This window comes from Balaenoptera ricei, chromosome 4 (assembly GCF_028023285.1).
Source record: "Balaenoptera ricei isolate mBalRic1 chromosome 4, mBalRic1.hap2, whole genome shotgun sequence".
Lineage (NCBI taxonomy): Eukaryota > Metazoa > Chordata > Mammalia > Artiodactyla > Balaenopteridae > Balaenoptera > Balaenoptera ricei.
This window is the reverse complement of record NC_082642.1, coordinates 157462593-157481225: the sequence shown is the minus strand read 5'-3', so window position 1 is coordinate 157481225 and position 18633 is coordinate 157462593. Positions and strand designations below refer to the sequence as shown.

The 18633-nt window shown below is 44.6% G+C and overlaps 1 protein-coding gene across 2 annotated transcripts in view; it reads right to left on the bottom strand.

Moving 5' to 3' along the window:
* BACE2 (beta-secretase 2) overlaps window positions 1-18633 on the bottom strand; it is a 122068-nt gene that overhangs the window by 70289 nt on the left and 33146 nt on the right. For both annotated transcript variants that reach the window (XM_059921595.1, XM_059921594.1), the window contains exon 2: window positions 11859-11947. In XM_059921595.1, coding sequence (XP_059777578.1) covers window positions 11859-11947 — 89 coding nt within the window. The remainder of the gene's footprint in view (window positions 1-11858; window positions 11948-18633) is intronic.

Genomic DNA, 18633 nt, shown 5'->3' with positions numbered 1-18633 from the left:
ACTCACCAGCCTGAGAAGCTTGTCTGCTCCCCCGCTGGGGTGGGCGGGGCTGGGAGCTGAGGCTCGGGCTTCAGTCGGATCGCAGGGAGAGGACTGGGGCTGGCGGCGTGAACACAGCCTGAAGGGGCTAGTGTGCCACGGCTAGCCAGGAGGGAGTCCGGGAAAAAGTCTGCAGCTGCCGAAGAGGCAAGAGACTTTTTCTTACCTCTTTGTTTCACGGCGCGCAAGGAGAGGGGATTCAGAGCGCCGCCTAAACGAGCTCCAGAGACGGGCGTGAGCCGCGGCTATCAGCGCGGACCCCAGAGACGGGCGCGAGATGCTAAGGCTGCTGCTGCCGCCACCAAGAAGCCCGTGTGCGAGCCCAGGTCTCTATCCACACCGCCCCTCCCGGAGCCTGTGCAGCCCGCCACTGCCAGGGTCCCGTGATCCAGGGACAACTTCCCCGGGAGAACTCACGGCGCGCCTCGGGCTGCTGCAACGTCACGACGCCTCTGCCGCCGCAGGCTCGCCCCGCCTCCTCCGTACCCCTCCCTCCCCCCGGCCTGAGTGAGCCAGAGCCCCTGAAGCAGCTGCTCCTTTAACCCCATCCTGTGTGAGCGGAAGAACAGACGCCCTCAGGCGACCTACATGCAGAGGCGGGGCCAAATCCAAAGCTGAACCCTGGGAGCTGTGCGAACAAAGAAGAGAAAGGGAAATCTCTCCCAGCAGCCTCAGAAGCAGCGGATTAAAACTCCACAAACAACTTGATGTGCCTGCATCTGTGGAATACCTGAATAGACAACAAATCATCCCAAAATTGAGGAGGTGGACTTTAGGGCAACTGTAGACTTGGGGTTTGCTGTCTGTGACTGACCAGTTTCTGATTTTTATGTTTACCTTAGTTTATTTTTTAGCGCTTGTTATCATTGGTGGATTCCTTTATTGGTTTGGTTGCTCTCTTCTTTTTTTTTCTTTTCTTTTTTAATTAATTTTTAATTTTTTTATTTTAATAATATATTTTTAAAACTTTTTATTTTAGTAACTTTATTTTATTTTATTTTTTTCTTTCTTTCTTTTTTTTTTCTCCCTTTTCTTCTGAGCCATGTGGCTGACAGGGTCTTGGTGCTCCAGCCAGGTGTCAGGCCTGAGCCTCTGAGGTGGGAGAGCTGAGTTCAGGACATTAGGCCACCAGAGACCTCCCAGCCCCATGTAATATCAATCGGTGAGAGCTCTCCCAGAGATCCCCGTCTCAATGCTAAGACCCAACTCCACTCAACGACCAGCAAGCTCCAGTGCTCTACACCCCATGCCAAACAACTAGCAAGACAGGAACACAACCCCACCCATTAGCAGAGAGGCTGCCTAAAATCATAATAATTTCACAGACACCACAAAACACACCACCAGACATGGTCCTGCCCACCAGAAAGAAAAGATCCAGCCTCATCCACCAGAACACAGGTATCAGTCCCCTCCACCAGGAAGCCTACACAACCTACTGAACCAAGCTTATCCACTGGGGGCAGACACCAAAAACAACGGGAACTACGAACCTGCAGCCTGCGTAAAGGAGACCCCAAACACAGTAAGTTAAGCAAAACGAGAAGACAGAGAAATACGCAGCAGATGAAGGAGCAAGGTAAAAACCCACCAGACCAAACAAATGAAGAGGAAATAGGCAGTCTACCTGAAAAAGAATTCAGAGTAATGATAGTAAAGATATCCAAAACCTTGGAAATACAATGGAGAAAATACAAGAAACGTTTAATAAGGACCTAGAAGAACTAAAGAGCAAACAAACAATGATGAACAACACAATAAATGAAATTAAAAATTCTCTAGAAGGAATCAATAGCAGAATAACTGAGGCAGAAGAACGGATAAGTGACCTAGAAGATAAAATAGTGGAAATAACTACCACAGAGCAGAATAAAGAAAAAAGAATGAAAAGAATTGAGGACAGTCTCAGAGACCTCTGGGACAACATTAAACACACCGACATTCAAATTATAGGGGTCCCAGAAGAATTAGAGAAAAAGAAAGGAACTGAGAAAATATTTGAAGAGATTATAGTTGAAAACTTCCCTAATATGGGAAAGGAAATAGTCACTCAAGTCCAGGAAGCACAGAGAATCCCATACAGGATAAATCCAAGGAGAAATACAGGAGAAACACACCAAGACACATATTAATCAAACTATCAAAAAATAAATACAAAGAAAAAATATTGAAAGCAGCAAGGGAAAGGCAACAACTAACATACAAAGGAATCCCCATAAGGTTAACAGCTGATCTTTCAGCAGAAACTCTGCAAGCCAGAAGGGAGTGACAGGACATATTTAAAGTGATGAAAGGGGAAAACCTACAACCAAGATTACTCTACCCAGCAAGGATTCCATTCAGATTCGACGGAGAAATGAAAATCTTTACAGACAAGCAAAAGCTAAGAGAATTCAGCACCACCAAACCAGCTTTACAACAAATGCTAAAGGAACTTCTCTAGGCAGGAAACACAAGAGAAGGAAAAGACTTACAATAACAAACCCAAAATAATTAAGAAAATGGTAATAGGAACATACATATCGATAATTACCTTGAATGTAAATGGATTAAACACTCCAACCAAAAGACACAGACTGGCTGAATGGATACAAAAACAAGACCTGTATATATGCTGTCTATAAGAGACCCATTTCAGGCCTAGGGACACATACTGGCTGAAAGTGAGGGGATGGAAAAAGATATTCCATGCAAATGGAAATCAAAAGAAAGCTGGAGTAGCAATTCTCATATCAGACAAAATAGACTTTAAAACAAAGACTATTAAAAGAGACAAAGAAGGACACTACATAATGATCAAGGGATCAATCCAAGAAGAAGATATAACAATTGTAAATATTTATGCACCCAACATAGGAGCACCTCAATACATAAGGCAAATGCTAATAGCCATAAAAGGGGAAATCAACAGTAACACAATCATAGTAGGGGACTTTAACACCCCACTTTCACCAATGGGCAGATCAACCAAAATGAAAATAAATAAGGAAACACTGCTTTAAATGACACATTAAACAAGATGGATTTAATTGATATTTATAGGACATTCCATCCAAAAACAACAGAAAACACTTTCTTCTCAAGTGCTTATGGAACATTCTCCAGGATAGATCATATCTTGGGTCACAAATCAAGCCTTGGCAAATTTAAGAAACTTGAAATCGTATCAAGTATCTTTTCTGACAACAAAGCTGTGAGACTAGATATCAATTACAGGGAAATAACTGTAAAAAATACAAACACATGGAGGCTAAACAATACGCTACTAAATAACCAAGAGATCACTGAAGAAATCAAAGGGGAAAGCAAATCATATGTAGAAATAAATGACAATGAAAACACGATGACCCAAAACCTATGGGATGCAGCAAAAGCAGTTCTAAGAGGGAAGTTTACAGCAATACAGTCCTACCTCAAGAAACAAGAAACATCTCAACTAAACAACCTAACCTTACACCTAAAGCAATTAGAGAACGAAGAACAAAAAAACCTCAAGGTTAGCAGAAGAAAGAAATCATAAAGATCAGATCAGAAATAAATGAAAAATAAATGAAGAAAACAATAGCAAATATCAGTAAAACCAAAAGCTGGTTCTTTGAGAAGATAAACAAAATTGATAAACCATTAGCCAGACTCATCAACAAAAAAAGGGAGAGGACTCAAATCAATAGAATTAGAAATGAAAAAGGAGAAGTAACAACTGACACTGCAGAAATATAAAGGATCATGAGAGATTACTACAAGCAACTATATGCCAATAAAATGGACAACCTGGAAGAAATGGACAAATTCTTAGAAAAGCACAATCTTCTGAGACTGAACCAGGAAGAAATAGAAAATATAAACAGACCAATCACAAGCACTGAAATTCAGACCGTGATTAAAAATCTTCCAACAAACAAAAGCCCAGGACCAGATGGCTTCACAGGCAAAATCTATCAAATATTTAGAGAAGAGCTAACACCTATCCTTCTCAAACTCTTCCAAAATATACCAGAGGGAGGAACACTCCCAAACTCATTCTACGAGGCCACCCTGATACCAAAACCAGACATGTCACAAAAAAAGAAAACTACAGGCCAATATCTCTGATGAACATATATGCAAAAATCCTCAACAAAATGCTAGCAAACAGAATCCAACAGCACATTAAATAGACCATACACCATGATCAAGTGGGGTTTATCCCAGGAATGCAAGGATTCTTCAATATATGCAAATCAATCAATGTGACACACCATATTAACAAACTGAAGGATAAAAACCATATGATAATCTCAATAGATGCATAAAAAGCTTTCAGCAAAATTCAACACCCATTTATGATAAAAACTCTTCAGACAGTAGGCACAGAGGGGACTTGCCTCAACCTAATAAAGGCCATATATGACAAACCCACAGCCAACATCGTTCTCAATGGTGAAAAACTGAAACCATTTCCTCTAAGATCAGGAACAAGACAAGGTTGCCCACTCTCGCCACTATTATTCAACATAGTTTTGGAAGTTTTAGTCACAGCAATCAGAGAAGAAAAAGAAATAAAAGGAATCCAAATCGGAAAAGAAGAAGTAAAACTGTCACTGTTCGCAGATGACATGATACTATACGTAGAGAATCCTAAAGATGCTACCAGAAAACTACTAGAGCTAATCAATGAATTTGGTAAAGTAGCAGGATACAAAATTAATGCACAGAAATCTCTTGCATTCCTATACACGAATGATGAAAAATCTGAAAGAGAAATTAAGGAAACACTCCCATTTACCACTGCAACAAAAAGAATAAAATACCTAGGAATAAACCTACCTAAGGAGACAAAAGACCTGTATGCAGAAAATTGTAAGACACTGATGAAAGAAATTAAAGATGATACAAACAGATGGAGAGATATACCATGTTCTTGGATTGGAAGCATCAACATTGTGAAAATGACTATACTGCCCAAAGCCATCTACAGATTCAATGCAATCCCTATCAAACTACCAATGGCAGTTTTCATAGAACTAGAACAAAAAATTTCACAATTTGTATGGAAACACAGAAGACCCCGAATAGCCAAAGCAATCTTGAGAAAGAAAAACGGAGCTGGAGGAATCAGGCTCTCTGACTTCAGACCATACTACAAAGCTACAGTAATCACGAGAGTGTGGTACTGGCACAAAAACAGAAGTATAGGTCAATGGAACAGAATAGAAAGCCCAGAGATAAACCCATGCGCATATGGTCACCTTATTTTTGACAAAGGAGGCAAGAACATACCATGGAGAAAAGACAGCCTCTTCACTAAGTGGTGCTGGGAAAACTGGACAGCTACATGTAAAAGAATGAAATTAGAACACTGCCTAACACCATACACAAATATAAACTCAAAATGGATTAAAGACCTAAATGTAAGGCTAGACACTATAAAACTCTTAGAGGAAAAACACAGGCAGAACACTCTATGACATCGTCACAGCAAGATCCTTTTTGACCCACCTCCTAGAGAAATGGAAATAAAAACAAAAATAAACAAATGGGACCTAATGAAACTTCAAAGCTTTTGCACAGCAAAGGAAAACATAAACAACACGAAAAGACAACCCTCAGAATGGCAGAAAATATTTGCAAACAAAGCAACTGACAAAGGATTAATCTCCAAAATATACAAGCAGTTCATGCAGCTCAATATCAAAAAAACAAACAACCGAATCCAAAAATGGGAAGAAGACCTAAATAGACATTTCTCCAAAGAAGATATACAGATTGCCAACAAACATATGAAAGGATGCTCAACATCACTAATCAGTAGAGAAATGCAAATCAAAACTACAATGAGGTATCACCTCACACCCATCAGAATGGCCATCATCAAAAATCTACAAACAATAAATGCTGGAGAGGGTGTGGAGAAAAGGGAACCCTCTTGCACTGTTGGTGGGAATGTAAATTGATACAGCCACTATGGAGAACAGTATGGAGGTTCCTTAAAAAACTAAAAATAGAACTACCATATGACCCAGCAATCCCACTATTGGGCATATACCCTGAGAAAACCATAATTCAAAAGGAGTCATGTACTACAATGTTTACTACAGCACTATTTACAATAGCCAGGACATGGAAGCAACCTAAATGTCCATCATCGGATAAAGAAGATGTGGCACATATATACAATGGAATATTACTCAGCCATAAAAAGAAATGAAATGGAGTTATTTGTAGTGAGGTAGATGGAGTTAGAGTCTGTCACACAGAGTGAAGTAAGTCAGAAAGAGAAAAACAAATACCATATGCTAACACATATACATGGAATCTAAAAAAAAAAAAAAAAAAATGGTTCTGAAGAACCTAGGGGCAGGACAGGAATAAAGATGCAGATGTAGAGAATGGACCTGGGGACACGGGGAGGGGGAAGGGTAAGCTGGGACGAAGTGAGAGAGTGGCGTGGACATATATACACTACCAAATGTAAGATAGATAGCTAGTGGGAAGCAGCCGCATAGCAGAGGGAGATCAGCTCGGTGCTTTGTGACCACCTAGAGGGGTGGGATAGGGAGGGTGGGAGGGAGACGCAAGAAGGAGGAGATTTGCGGATATATGTATATGTATAGCTGATTCACTTTCTTATACAGCAGAAACTAACACACCACTGTAAAGCAATTATACTCCAATAAAGATGTTAAAAAAAAATTTAAATAGCCACATGTGACTAGTAGCTACCCTTGTAGAAAGCACAGTTCCAGATAATGTGAGAAAAAAGTTAATTCTTAGCTCATACTCACTGGGCTCCTTGAACTAAACCTCAAAGAGCAGAAACCCCAGAGATGAACCATAAGCAATTCTGAGGGTTATTAATGTACAGTTTCCAGGAGTAGACTTTTTAGAAAAGTGCATCCGTCCATCTTTATGTTCTAACATCCCACCTCTTGGCACTAAAATGCTTTGGCTCTCAACTGTTCTGCATATTAATTAACTCTATCGAGAGCGAACCCCAGATTGACTGCTTCTTTGCAGCATCAATTCTGGGTGCACAGAAACAGCCACCCATGAAGGATGTGAGTAGCCAGGAAAAAGTCCACTCACAGCAATAAAATCACTTTGAACCAAATTCAGGAGACATTCTGCCTCTGATAAGAGTGTTCAGGGAATGCAGGATTGAAAAATGAAATCAATCGAACTGAGGAGAAAAGAACCACAGAACATTTTATTATTTTAAAGAAACCCAGAGAACATACAGTGAAAAGGTGAAAGGGCAGAATTCAAAAGAGTTGAATCCTGGGGTCGGCTCTGGTTCCCACAAGCCACTCCACCCAGAGAATGCTGAGACTCCTGAAAAACTCTGCCCGAGACTTCCCCGGGGCTCTTCCGCACATTTCAGAGTTTTGGGTCTACCTTTGGGGATAGCTGGTCTGGACCAGGCGACCAGATACCCTTTTTGCTCTTCTAAGGTCTGGAAGTGACCAGATCAGAGTAAATGGGGCCATTGACAGCCCAGGGGCTTCCGTCCATCCTGGAGGGTCATCTATTTCCTGAATAGATTAGTATAAGGTCAGGGGGAATGAGTCTATTGACTCTCTCATGAAGCCAACTGACTGGAGGCTATTTTACTGGCTAAAAAAGAAGTACATCTAAAAAAAATACATGATAGTCTTTTTGCTATATAGTAATTCATTGGAACATTCACCACCATGAAAAGAGGGCTTCTGGTGGGACAAAGCTACACAAATGACGAATGGTAACCTGATGTCTGATTCCATAAATCAAAGAGATCCTGTCAAAGTACCCCAAGTCAAATCTCCAATTACTGGGACATGTTTCAGGAAGCATTAAACCTGAATATCCAGAGACTGGGGGACTTGAATCAGAGGCTGACAAACCCAACCAGAAACCTTATTATAACTAAGAGAGATCAGAGGGGCAAGCAAATACAGAAACATCACAAGGCAGGGAGCTACATCTCAGAAAAGAAACCTTTGTCAAAAATTGAGAAAGGACGTAGAACGTTCCCTCGGCTTCCATCAAATACAGTGGTGGAAGGTGCACCTTAGGCCAACTCTAAAGTTATCTGAGAGCATCAGACAAATTAATCGTACATAATTTACTATGTAAATTATAGTTCAGGACTTTATAATAATAAATCTGTGTTGACAGAAGCCTATGAGAAGCGCAGAGAAAAAAACAGAGGAAAGGAGAGAAAGAAAGGTTACTATAAATTTAAGCAAGTATTTAGCCTACGAAACACACGTGTTAGTAGGGATGATGTTTAGGAACAGAACTTGCCTAGAATTCAGAAATGCGATGTTTTACATTTGATTCAGTTAAGAAGAAACCTGATAGCCCTATTGAAGAAGAGCTCTCCTTAAAGGAAAGGCAGTACCAGGGCTAGAGGTCCAAAATGGGTCATGCTTTAAAGGTACTATGTAAATTTCAACCATACTTGCAAATGAGGGAGGCAGGTTGAAGTCTGAATGATGGAGGTGCCAATGGGATGAAACTGACAATGCAGGGGAGTCGGGGGCTTCTCCTGAATGCTGGCAGGTTCTGCTACGTCTCTCTTTATTTGCTCAGAAAGGAGAAATAGATGAGAACCTTGAGTGCTCAGAAAGCTGGGAGGGAGCCCTGAATTCTTCTGTGGGATTAGCAGGAGGGCAGGCCTAGCCATCATGGGAGCTATGCGTGTTCCCAGGAGGCTTCACATTAAATCAGGTGCAAAAGAGCCAAAGGAGCTCAACCTTTAAGTATGAAAGACAAAAGCCATCTGCCACCTGAACCCAAAACTGGCTAGCAGGAAGCTTAGAAGGACGTGTCCCACTGAAGGCTGAAAGAGAACCATGGTTCAACACAACAACGAACAAAGTAGAAGGCAAATGAGAAAGACACCCAGTTGTCTACCATCGATTAAATATTGTACACTTGGGCTTCCCTGGTGGCGCAGCGGTTGAGAATCTGCCTGCCAATGCAGGGGACACGGGTTCGAGCCCTGGTCTGGGAAGATCCCACATGCCACAGAGCAGCTGGGCCCATGAGCCACAATTACTGAGCCTGCGCGTCTGGAGCCTGTGCTCTGCAACAAGAGAGGCCGCGACAGTGAGAGGCCCGCGCACCGCGATGAAGAGTGGCCCCCACTTGCCACAACTGGAGAGGGCCCTCGCACAGAAACGAAGACCCAACACAGCCATAAATAAAATAAATAAATAAAATTTTAAAAATATATATTGTACACTTATTAAATGACACTGTACACAATATTTGTAATGTTGACTATTATTTACCCTTGTACATTTCCATAACTGCATCTGCATAGCAAAAGGGTAACCGGGTTGAAAGCACACTCTGACCTTTATTGACCCCTGGCTGTGCCACTTACCACCTGGGAAGGAAATATCCACCCACGGTGTTAGATTTACACATTTAAATCTATAAAGTGGATATACACATGACCCAGAACTTGGCTTTACTGTGCTGTACTGTTGCTTTATCGTATCATGTGTCCACAGATGTGTGATGGAAAACAAAATTGCTCTGGGGAGGAAAACTGTTAAAGATGTAACTGAGCTCCAGGGATGTCTGTTCTGTCTCTACGGCAGGCAGAGCCCCCAGTAGGCGTGGGGAAACTGCGTGAATGTATAGACTAGGAAAAAAACATAGAGTGGAAAAAACATAGAGCTGGAATTGCCTTGCCACCAGGATAAACATCTTTGACATAGTTTAACATACACTGCGTTTTCTAGGAATGCAACTACTGTGTAAATTGAGGAAGGTGATATTTTCAGGGGGAAACTTTACTAAGATTCTTCACCAATCTGGGAAATTCACATCACCAAACCAAGCTGCTTTGGGTGTCTGAGTCTATTTTAATCCGATCTGTCAGTCTGCACTGGGCGCCGCATGTCTGGGGTGATGTTCACAGCCTCAGGCATCCTCCAACTTCACGTGTATCCTACCCAGGGTGTTTACACATTGAGGTACTCATCACCTTCCTGTGAATTCCCTCCTTTTACCCCGCACCCCCAAACCCCTGCATATTGCATCAGTGCGTTTGGAATTACATATGAAGATAAGTTACACTACCTTTGCGTTTCAGGTCAGGGCATTACAAAGCACTCACTCTAAAGAGGGGGTGCCAGGGCTCAAGTTTGGGACCTCTTGTCCTAGAAGCCTGAACCTGGGCCAATCTCTTGGTTCCTGGACCTCCTGTGCTACATGAATAAAAATGAGAGGTTTGGACTGACTTCTGTTCCATGATGAAGTGGGTGAGGGGAGCGGGCTGTTTGGGGCAGAGGATTTGGACGAACCACAGTTTGAGTGGGAAAGGGCAAAGGTCAGCCAGCGATCAAAAGTCAACCTCCTTCCCCCCTGGCTGCACACCCCTTGCCCCAATTTACAGGCATCTGAGGTCACAGTAACAACTTCAGGGCACATACTGGTCTTCACAAAGCAATCACAAGCCAGGAGTTTCATCCAGAATTTCAGTGATTAAAGGTTATCAACACGCTGAGTCATAAACTAAGCTACAGATTCCTTGAAGGAGGGGCCAGCCAGATATCACTGTAACCGCAGGGGCCCATGTAGCACCAACTACCACTCCCTCCAGCTGGACACACAGGAGACCATACCTCTTTGTGCCACCAAAATGGAGACCAAGATGCACGGGCAGAAGAGAGGTGAGCACTTCTGTATAACGTCTCCTGCCTTATTGATGCTGCCGGGATTTGCTGAACCTTCCCAGTTGTTACTTGCCCTCGTATGTTTCCTTCCTTTTTTTTTTCCCCCCCCCCAACTGAAGTTGGGGTTTATTCCCCGGAACCAAAGACTGTGGGTAGGGAAAGTGAGAAAGGAAAGACACGAAGAAGATTTGCAGCAGGGAAATGTGATATGCCAGCTCATGACCCTAAAAAGCAAACCACACGTCAGCTGACTTGTCTTATCTGTTTCGTTTAAATTCTAGGGTCACAAAAATAGATGTGAAATTAAAATGTGCACAGCATTAGGGCAGCAATAGATACCCGGGGGATAGTGACTCTGACCCCACGGGCCCCTCCAGAGACGAACAGTGACACACACGAGTCCCAGGGCCTGGACACGCACACTGGACTTATTCCAGAGACTTCTATCTGGGCTCCACCCTTCCTCACACCCCTGCCCACAGCTGCTCGCTTGCAGCCCTGCCTCAGGCCTGAGTGCTTTGTGTTCACAATACATCCTTTCCAAGTGAGTCATGGATTCCTCTCGTCATAAACACCTCCTGGCACAGAAATTGTTTCAGTGAACCGCACCTTGACCGACGCCACCAATCTTCAGGGCGATGCAAAGGTGGCTTTCCAAGCAACGCCAGGCTGCTGCCTGAACGTCTCACACTCACCTCCAATGTCCCCTGCCCCGCTCAGGCGCACCTCCAAGTTAGGACTAGAGGGGCCCAACAAACATCAAAGCGTCACCTGCTCCCTGCAACTCGGGTCTGACGACAAAACTGCTGTCTGATTGAGTTTCTATAAAGTGGGGCTCATGAGAACACACCAAGGCTATTAGGAGAATCCTCCTGTGGATTCATCTGGAATGGATGTATACATGTACGTATGCATATACACGTGCCACACGTGCACACCACACACAAATATACACACCACCATGTGCACGTACACACAGATACCTCCACATACACAAATACATACATATATACAGACCACTGTATGCACATACACACAAACACAAATATATACATGAATATATCCCCCTCAAAATGAAAGAGCGTTTTGGTGACTTTCTCCCCGTGTGTTCTGAAGTGTTCATGTGGTGCCCCCAAGCCCGGCCATGCCAGGCACGGACCCATCACTCACCTCTCCGTGTCAAAGTATGAGTCGACGAAGGGATGTGGGGCCCCGGCCACGGCGAAGTTGCTGCTTCCAGTGTCAACAAGTATCTGCAGCTTTTATTTTTAAGGGAAAAACAGAGAAACCATCAGGTTACTTGAATAAGGCAACACTCTTGACTACTTCTTTTAAAAATTAAGTACCAAGAACAATGCATTACTTGGAAAAAACTTATATCGATTAGAAATATTTTTAAAAAGCTGTTAGAAAACTGAACCCTGAACACAGTCTGTCGTGAAGCTTGCATGGGCGAGGTGGAATCAGTTTAGCCTCAGATAGACACTAAACCTTAAAAGAAGGTAAATTCAGTGGAATAAGTGGGGTTTCCTTTTTCAGCCGCTGGTACTTGGTAACCAAGCAGAGCCCTTTCTCACCCTGAGCTCTTGGCCGGGTTTGTCACTTGGCTGGGGTGGCCCTCCTCCTGCCTTTCCAATCTCACTTGGAAATCCTCATGCACCCCCTCCTCTCCCTTCACACATCCAGGACGCTTTCCCAGACTCCTCCTGGCAGCAGGTGTCCCTCATCTCTGCTGCACAGCCCCTGGGAACACCTGTCAGAGGTACCACTTTTTTTTTTTTTTTTTTTTTTAGTTTTAATGAGTTATCATTTACACACAAATAAAAACGGAAGATCTTGGATTTTCCACTGGTGAGTTCTGGCATGGTGTTCTCCCAAACCAAGATACAGGAATTCCTCTCATTCCCCGAAGGTCCCTTTATGCCCCTTTCCAGTCAATCCCTCCTGTTTCTCAGAGGCAACCACTTTCTGAATCCTATTACCAGGGACTGATTTCACCGGTTCCTGGACATTATCTGAATGGAATCATGTGGGGTTTTTGTCAGGGGAGCGAGAGGAAGGTCTGCCTTCTTCTGCTCAACATGTTTTGGGGCTTCTCACACTGAATAGAGAGACGATACATGCCCCTTCATGCCTCGTAGCTTTAGGAAATGAATTCTTAATTCCCTTTACGAACACAGTCACTAGAAAAGTTGCAGGGCCTCACTACAGAGATGTTTGGATTGATTTCAGACAGAATGCAATTAAAAAATTAGATTATCTTGTTCTCCATTCAAATATTTGATGTTCAACAGCCCGAGCTCCCAAGCCACAACTTGGATTGGATTGGGTTTCACCTGAATTTCACATAAACATTCCAAGGGCACCAACTAAATCTGCATGAACTTGGATTTTACGGGAGGGGAGTTGGGATGCCGAGGAATCCTCACGTGCACCACTGAACAGTTGGTAACAAGGAAAATTAGGTGGAGATCTGTCTGCAGGTCCATGGGGCTGGGCCAGATAGTCATACCAGGCAGAGTTCTCCCTTCTTTCTGCTCCTAAATGCTCTAATTTTCAGTGGGCGCTCATATCAGAATCTCTGCATGTTTTTAAAAAAATCTCCTTAACTTCAATTCTTTTAAGAGTTGGGTTTATCTCATTTGCATCCAATTGTACACATTTTTCTTAATCCTATCACTTCCTCTGTCACATTTTCTGTTTTAATCCTGCCACTTAGGATTTTTATGGAGGCCTCATCTGTAGCGATGATTGATTAAATCATTAGCCATTGGTGACTGATTCAACCTCCAACCCCTCTCCCCTCCCTGGAAATGAGGCTGAAAGTTCCATCTCTCTACTCTCAGGGTTGGTTCCCCATCCTTCAGGGCTTTCCAAAAGCCAGCTCACTGACATAACGCAGGTGTGGTTGAAAGGGACTTGTTATGAAAAACAAAAGACACCTTTATCACCCTTATCACCGAGGAAGTCCCAAGGGTTTCAGGAGCCCTGAGCCAGGAACTGGGACAAAGACCAAATACATATTTCTTTGTATAAATGTGTGTTTCTTCATATAAATCACAATATCACATATGGACAATGGGAAATCAGCAAGGTCCGGAACCTCACCCACCATTGGAATGAAGCTCATTGTCTTGACAGCAGATGTAGTCCAAGCTGACCTAATAATATATGTAACTCACATGGCCTTGCGTCCTCAGTGCCGTCTCCATGTCCTGGATTTAAAAGGTTCCTGAAGGCAAGATGAGCTTTTCAAGTTGCTTTGGTGAAAGTAGTAGAGAGATGAAGAAGAAAGGAGAAAAACCCAAAAAGCCCAGAATTCCAGGCTCACGGCAGTCATGAAAGCAGGCCGTTTTAACAAGCCTTTCCTGGGTCTCACTGGCAAACACGCACCCAACAGCCCAGCAGGATGCCTGTGGAAAGGCCAGGCCACCTGACAGCCGATTCCCAGGTTGGCATTCCACATCCACACACAATGTTCCTGCACAACCAGTCCCAGGCAAAGCAGACACAGGACCACTGTCCTGGGCATAATGGCCCCATTCTCTGCAGACATTTCACTCTGCTCTCCTGGGTGTGGAATCCCACCTACAGCCTCCGCATCGCACATCAGAACCAAGTCCTCTTATACACTCCCGTCCTCACTTCTGCCACGCTGCACATTATCCCTCCTCGCAGAGGCAGGCGACACAAAACAGAAAGTTACACCCAAACACAGACGGCGTTATTTTACACAGAAGACTCCTAACTGCCAGACGTTTGGCATAGCCATACTCCCCAGCTGTTTCAGCAGAAGCCAGCTTTCAAGAAAATTCAATTTGGAGTCATGGCTCGACCAAGTTGGTCACCACCTCGGCTGTTCCTAGAGGATAAGATTTGAGGCGAGAGATGGCCCAGATAAATGAGGCAGCCACAAAGCCAGGTAAGGAATGGATTTCTAGAGAGCAGTAAATGCTCTGAGTTGGGCTTCAAGTAATGTTTCTGAGCTGCCAACACCTTTTTTCTGTGCGATGACCTGGAAACGGACTTTTCTCACATTGACTTCTCGCCAGGGCCATGATTTTCCCTTGCAAGTCCTAGTCTCAACTGCAAAGGAAAAAAAAATACAGTCGCTTGCCCTATAAATTTTGCAGGATCCACCCTGAAACCACTGACAGGCAAAGGCTCAGGGTGGAGAATTCTTCTGGATGTCTCACCCCTACTCCACTCACTGAACATCCCCTGCTGCGTCCTTATCCCGGGAATTTCCAACATCATTTCCTGTCTCCTTGGGTTCAGCTCCAAGTACACACAACAGTCTAACCACAGAGCAAGTCGTTCAGCCCCATAAAGGGACACTGAAAATCCATACAAAATCGGGATATGCTTTGCACTTTCGAAGCACAACTGAAAATGATTCAGAAGCGTGTAAGAAACATCATCCTTGCTTTACAACAAGAAATGCAGAAAGGCCGCCGAGAGCTGGAAGTCCCCACTTCCTTCCCTACACTAAGCAGCCTCCTGTAGAACCCACATGCCATTTCTTCCAGAATTCAGGAACGCAGACAAAAATCTGTCTCCACAAGGAGCAAACGTCCTGTATTCTGATGGTCACTGGCTTTTCACCGCTCCCATCTTTTTGCCAACCTCAGGGCTCTTTTATGGAAGAAGGGGGTCCCCACTGTGCACCATGTACACACTGGAGCCTGTCTTCTCCAGAGAATATCCAAGCACAGGGAACCCCCATGCGAGTGGGGTCCACGCGCGGTTCGGCAGCCTTTCTCCATCCAGCACCTTGGACAGTGCCCAGGGTGACCTAGGTGCTCAATGAACAGCTGTTGAATAAATGAAAAAGTAGGGGACTGAGAGACTTCCACTGAATGGAGATTACCACATGTAACATAGATAGCTAGCGGAAAGCAGCCGCATAGCACAGGGAGATCAGCTCGGTGCTTTGTGACCACCTAGAGGGGTGGGATAGGGAGAGTGGGAGGGAGACGCAAGAGGGAAGAGATATGGGGATGTATGTATATGTACAGCTGATTCACTTTGTTATACAGCAGAAACTAGCACAACAATGTAAAGCAATTATACTCCAATAAAGATGTTAAAAATAAATAAATAGGAAAAATGCACAGTCCGGACAAACGGAATGTGTTTATTGACTTATAAAAGCAACCTGCATGGTGCACTGACCAATTCTACACAAAATGTGGAGAGGGCAAAAGATCTTAGATGACCTTTTCCAGAAGACAAGAAAGACAAGGTGTGAAAATCCCATTACCCTCTAAGTGAAGACTTTCTTCATTGAAGGATGCTTCTTTGACAATATTCCCCAATTTTAGAAGTCCCACTCAAACCTGCAGAACGAAATTTGATAAAATAATCACGAAACAAGGACAGCCATTATTCACGAGTTACTGCTGGGTGGGAACCGGACAGCTTTTGATGGTGGACAGATTTTTCTCCATGTCAGGAGGGCAGTCCTGTCCTCACGTCACTGTGGCTCTTCATGTTGCTGGGCAGTGACAGAGCACACAAGGCCTGGGACCAAGACCAAGTCCTCCTCCTGTCCTGTCCCTCTGCCCCCTCATGCAGGAAGGGGGCGGCTGACCTCTTTCACAGGATGCCTGTGAAGAGGAAATGCAGTCATATGAAGCGAGTAATAAATGTCAGTGCTGATCACACACGCAACTTTCAGCAGGAGGTGGGGAGACAGGTCAGTCATCGGTGGCCATTGACACAAACTCCATGACACTCCAAGGAACCTCTGGCCAGGGCCGGTTCTGGAGCAATTTGAAGCTAACAGATTCTCCAGGAAGATTCCTTTAGGGGACAGTCAGGACTCTATATCGCCATGCCCTGCTCTGCCTAGACAAAGCTTACTTGTTTTTTCTGTTTGTTTTAAATTTATTTTTTATTTTTACTTTTGGCTGCATTGGTTCTTTGTTGCTGCGCGCGGGTTTTCTCTAGTTGCGGTGAGTGGGGGCTACTCTTTGTTGCAGTGCGCGGGCTTCTCATTGAGGGGGCTTCTCTTGTTGCAGAGCACGGGCTGTAGGCGCATGGGCTTCAGTAGTTGTGGCACGCGGGCTCAGTAGTTGTGGTGCACGGTCTTAGTTGCTCCGCGGCATGTGGGATCTTCCCGGACCAGGGCTCGAACCCATGTCCCCTGCATTGGCAGGCGGATTCTTAACCACTGCGCCACCAGGGAAGCTGCTTACTTGTTTTTAAAATGGCACATCTTATGGGGTTTTATTTTCCTCCTTTCGTTTTGATGCAACTATGAGCCACCTCTCATGCTCTCTGCCAGCGAGCGGAGGTTAATTACAAACCACACATAGTGCTGTCTTTGAGACCCAGGCAGTCCTACATCCTCCAAAGGGCCTTTCAGTGGCGGCCCTGATCCATTCCTCTCCTCCGACAGCCGTGCCCTGATTTTCAGCCCCCTCCCTTGTCTGATGCCTTTTACTGGCCTCTCATTTCTCCAAGGTGCACAGGTTTCCTCTCAGTGAGCTTGTAAGTTGCTTGAGGGCAAAGCCCTTTTTCTTAGTCTTTGGAACAATCTCCATAATGACTACCTTTGATAGGAATTCGATAATCACCTGGTCCCTAAGATAGGGAGGAAATACACATGAACTCCACCTAGGAGTGGAAAGCTGATAAAGAAGGTAAGCCTGCCAAGAAGCTGGAGAGAATTCACCGGGCCAAACTCCTGATACATTTGTGCACAGACTTTATTTAGCTTTTCTAGAATTGGCTAGGGTGGCTAACTTAACTTCCCAGTTGCTATATGATCACACGCTTCCTCTTAAATATCCAAGGCTAACCAGAGGTAGGAACAAGATGATGGGGTGGGGGGAGTTTGTTGGTGCCCTCCACCTGGCACCACACTCACTCCAGCTGCTGGGGCTCTTCCAGCATCCAGGGTGCAGTGTGGTTCCTTCCCAGCCCTGTCTGATTCCCAGTAAAGCCCTAGTCATACCTGCCAAAAAAAAAAAAAGAAAGAAAAAAAAGCCCTCCAGCATCCATGTCAGGCCTGAAGTGCCCAGGAATGAACGCTCACTGCTGGGCGCAGCCCTGAACCCCAAATACACAGCTGACGGATGAAACTTCCACGTCCTGATCCCCGGGCGGACGGCTCTGAGTGCGCCGTGCGCCACCTCCAGGATCCCCTGTAGCGCTGCCCTGCATTAGTCTTCTCCTCCCTCCTGCCTTGCTGCCCTGCCCCGACCAGTGTCTCCGGGTAGAGAGGAACAGGGAAGGTTGACTCACACAAGCCTTGCCTCCTGTGCCCCAGAGAGATGAGACATCCGTCAGAGGAGCTCCCTCCCCACAGGTTCACCACCCGTGGAAACCTCCAGACTGTGCACGGCTCCCACTGTCCGTTCTCAATTCTCGGTTGATGCACTGGGCAATAACCCCGCAGAAAGCCATTTGCTAATTGCCGTAATAAGGAAAAAGGTGGCATTAAGGAGAAGAACTGGTTCCGCGTCTAGTTAGTGATTAGCAGCTTGACATTCCTCAGATATCGCTGCCTCTTCTTCAGCAGGTTAATAGATAGGAAAATTAGCAGATAATTTCAAGAATGGCTCATTTAACACAACGATTCCTAATTACATTAGCAACCCATCTGCTGAAGTCTGCCAGCAAGCAGAACGCACATTAGTGGGGTCCTTTGCGGCCTGGCTCTGCAGGGCTGTGTGCCCACAGTTGTGACACGGGATTGTAGGTGCTGATCTCGTTAATCAGGTTCTCTTGGGGCCTTCAATTCTGGAAATGAATCTCATTTACTTAAACACGCCTTGTTGAAGGAAGCAAAAATAATTGCCACGCGCCATTTCTCCACGTTCTAAAATTAAGGTTGTTTTTATAGAGAAGGAAAAAAAAAATCATTTTCAAAGGGCTCCACTTCACACAAACAGATGTTACCGAAGTTAGCTACGAGGGGCTTGATTATACAATCTAT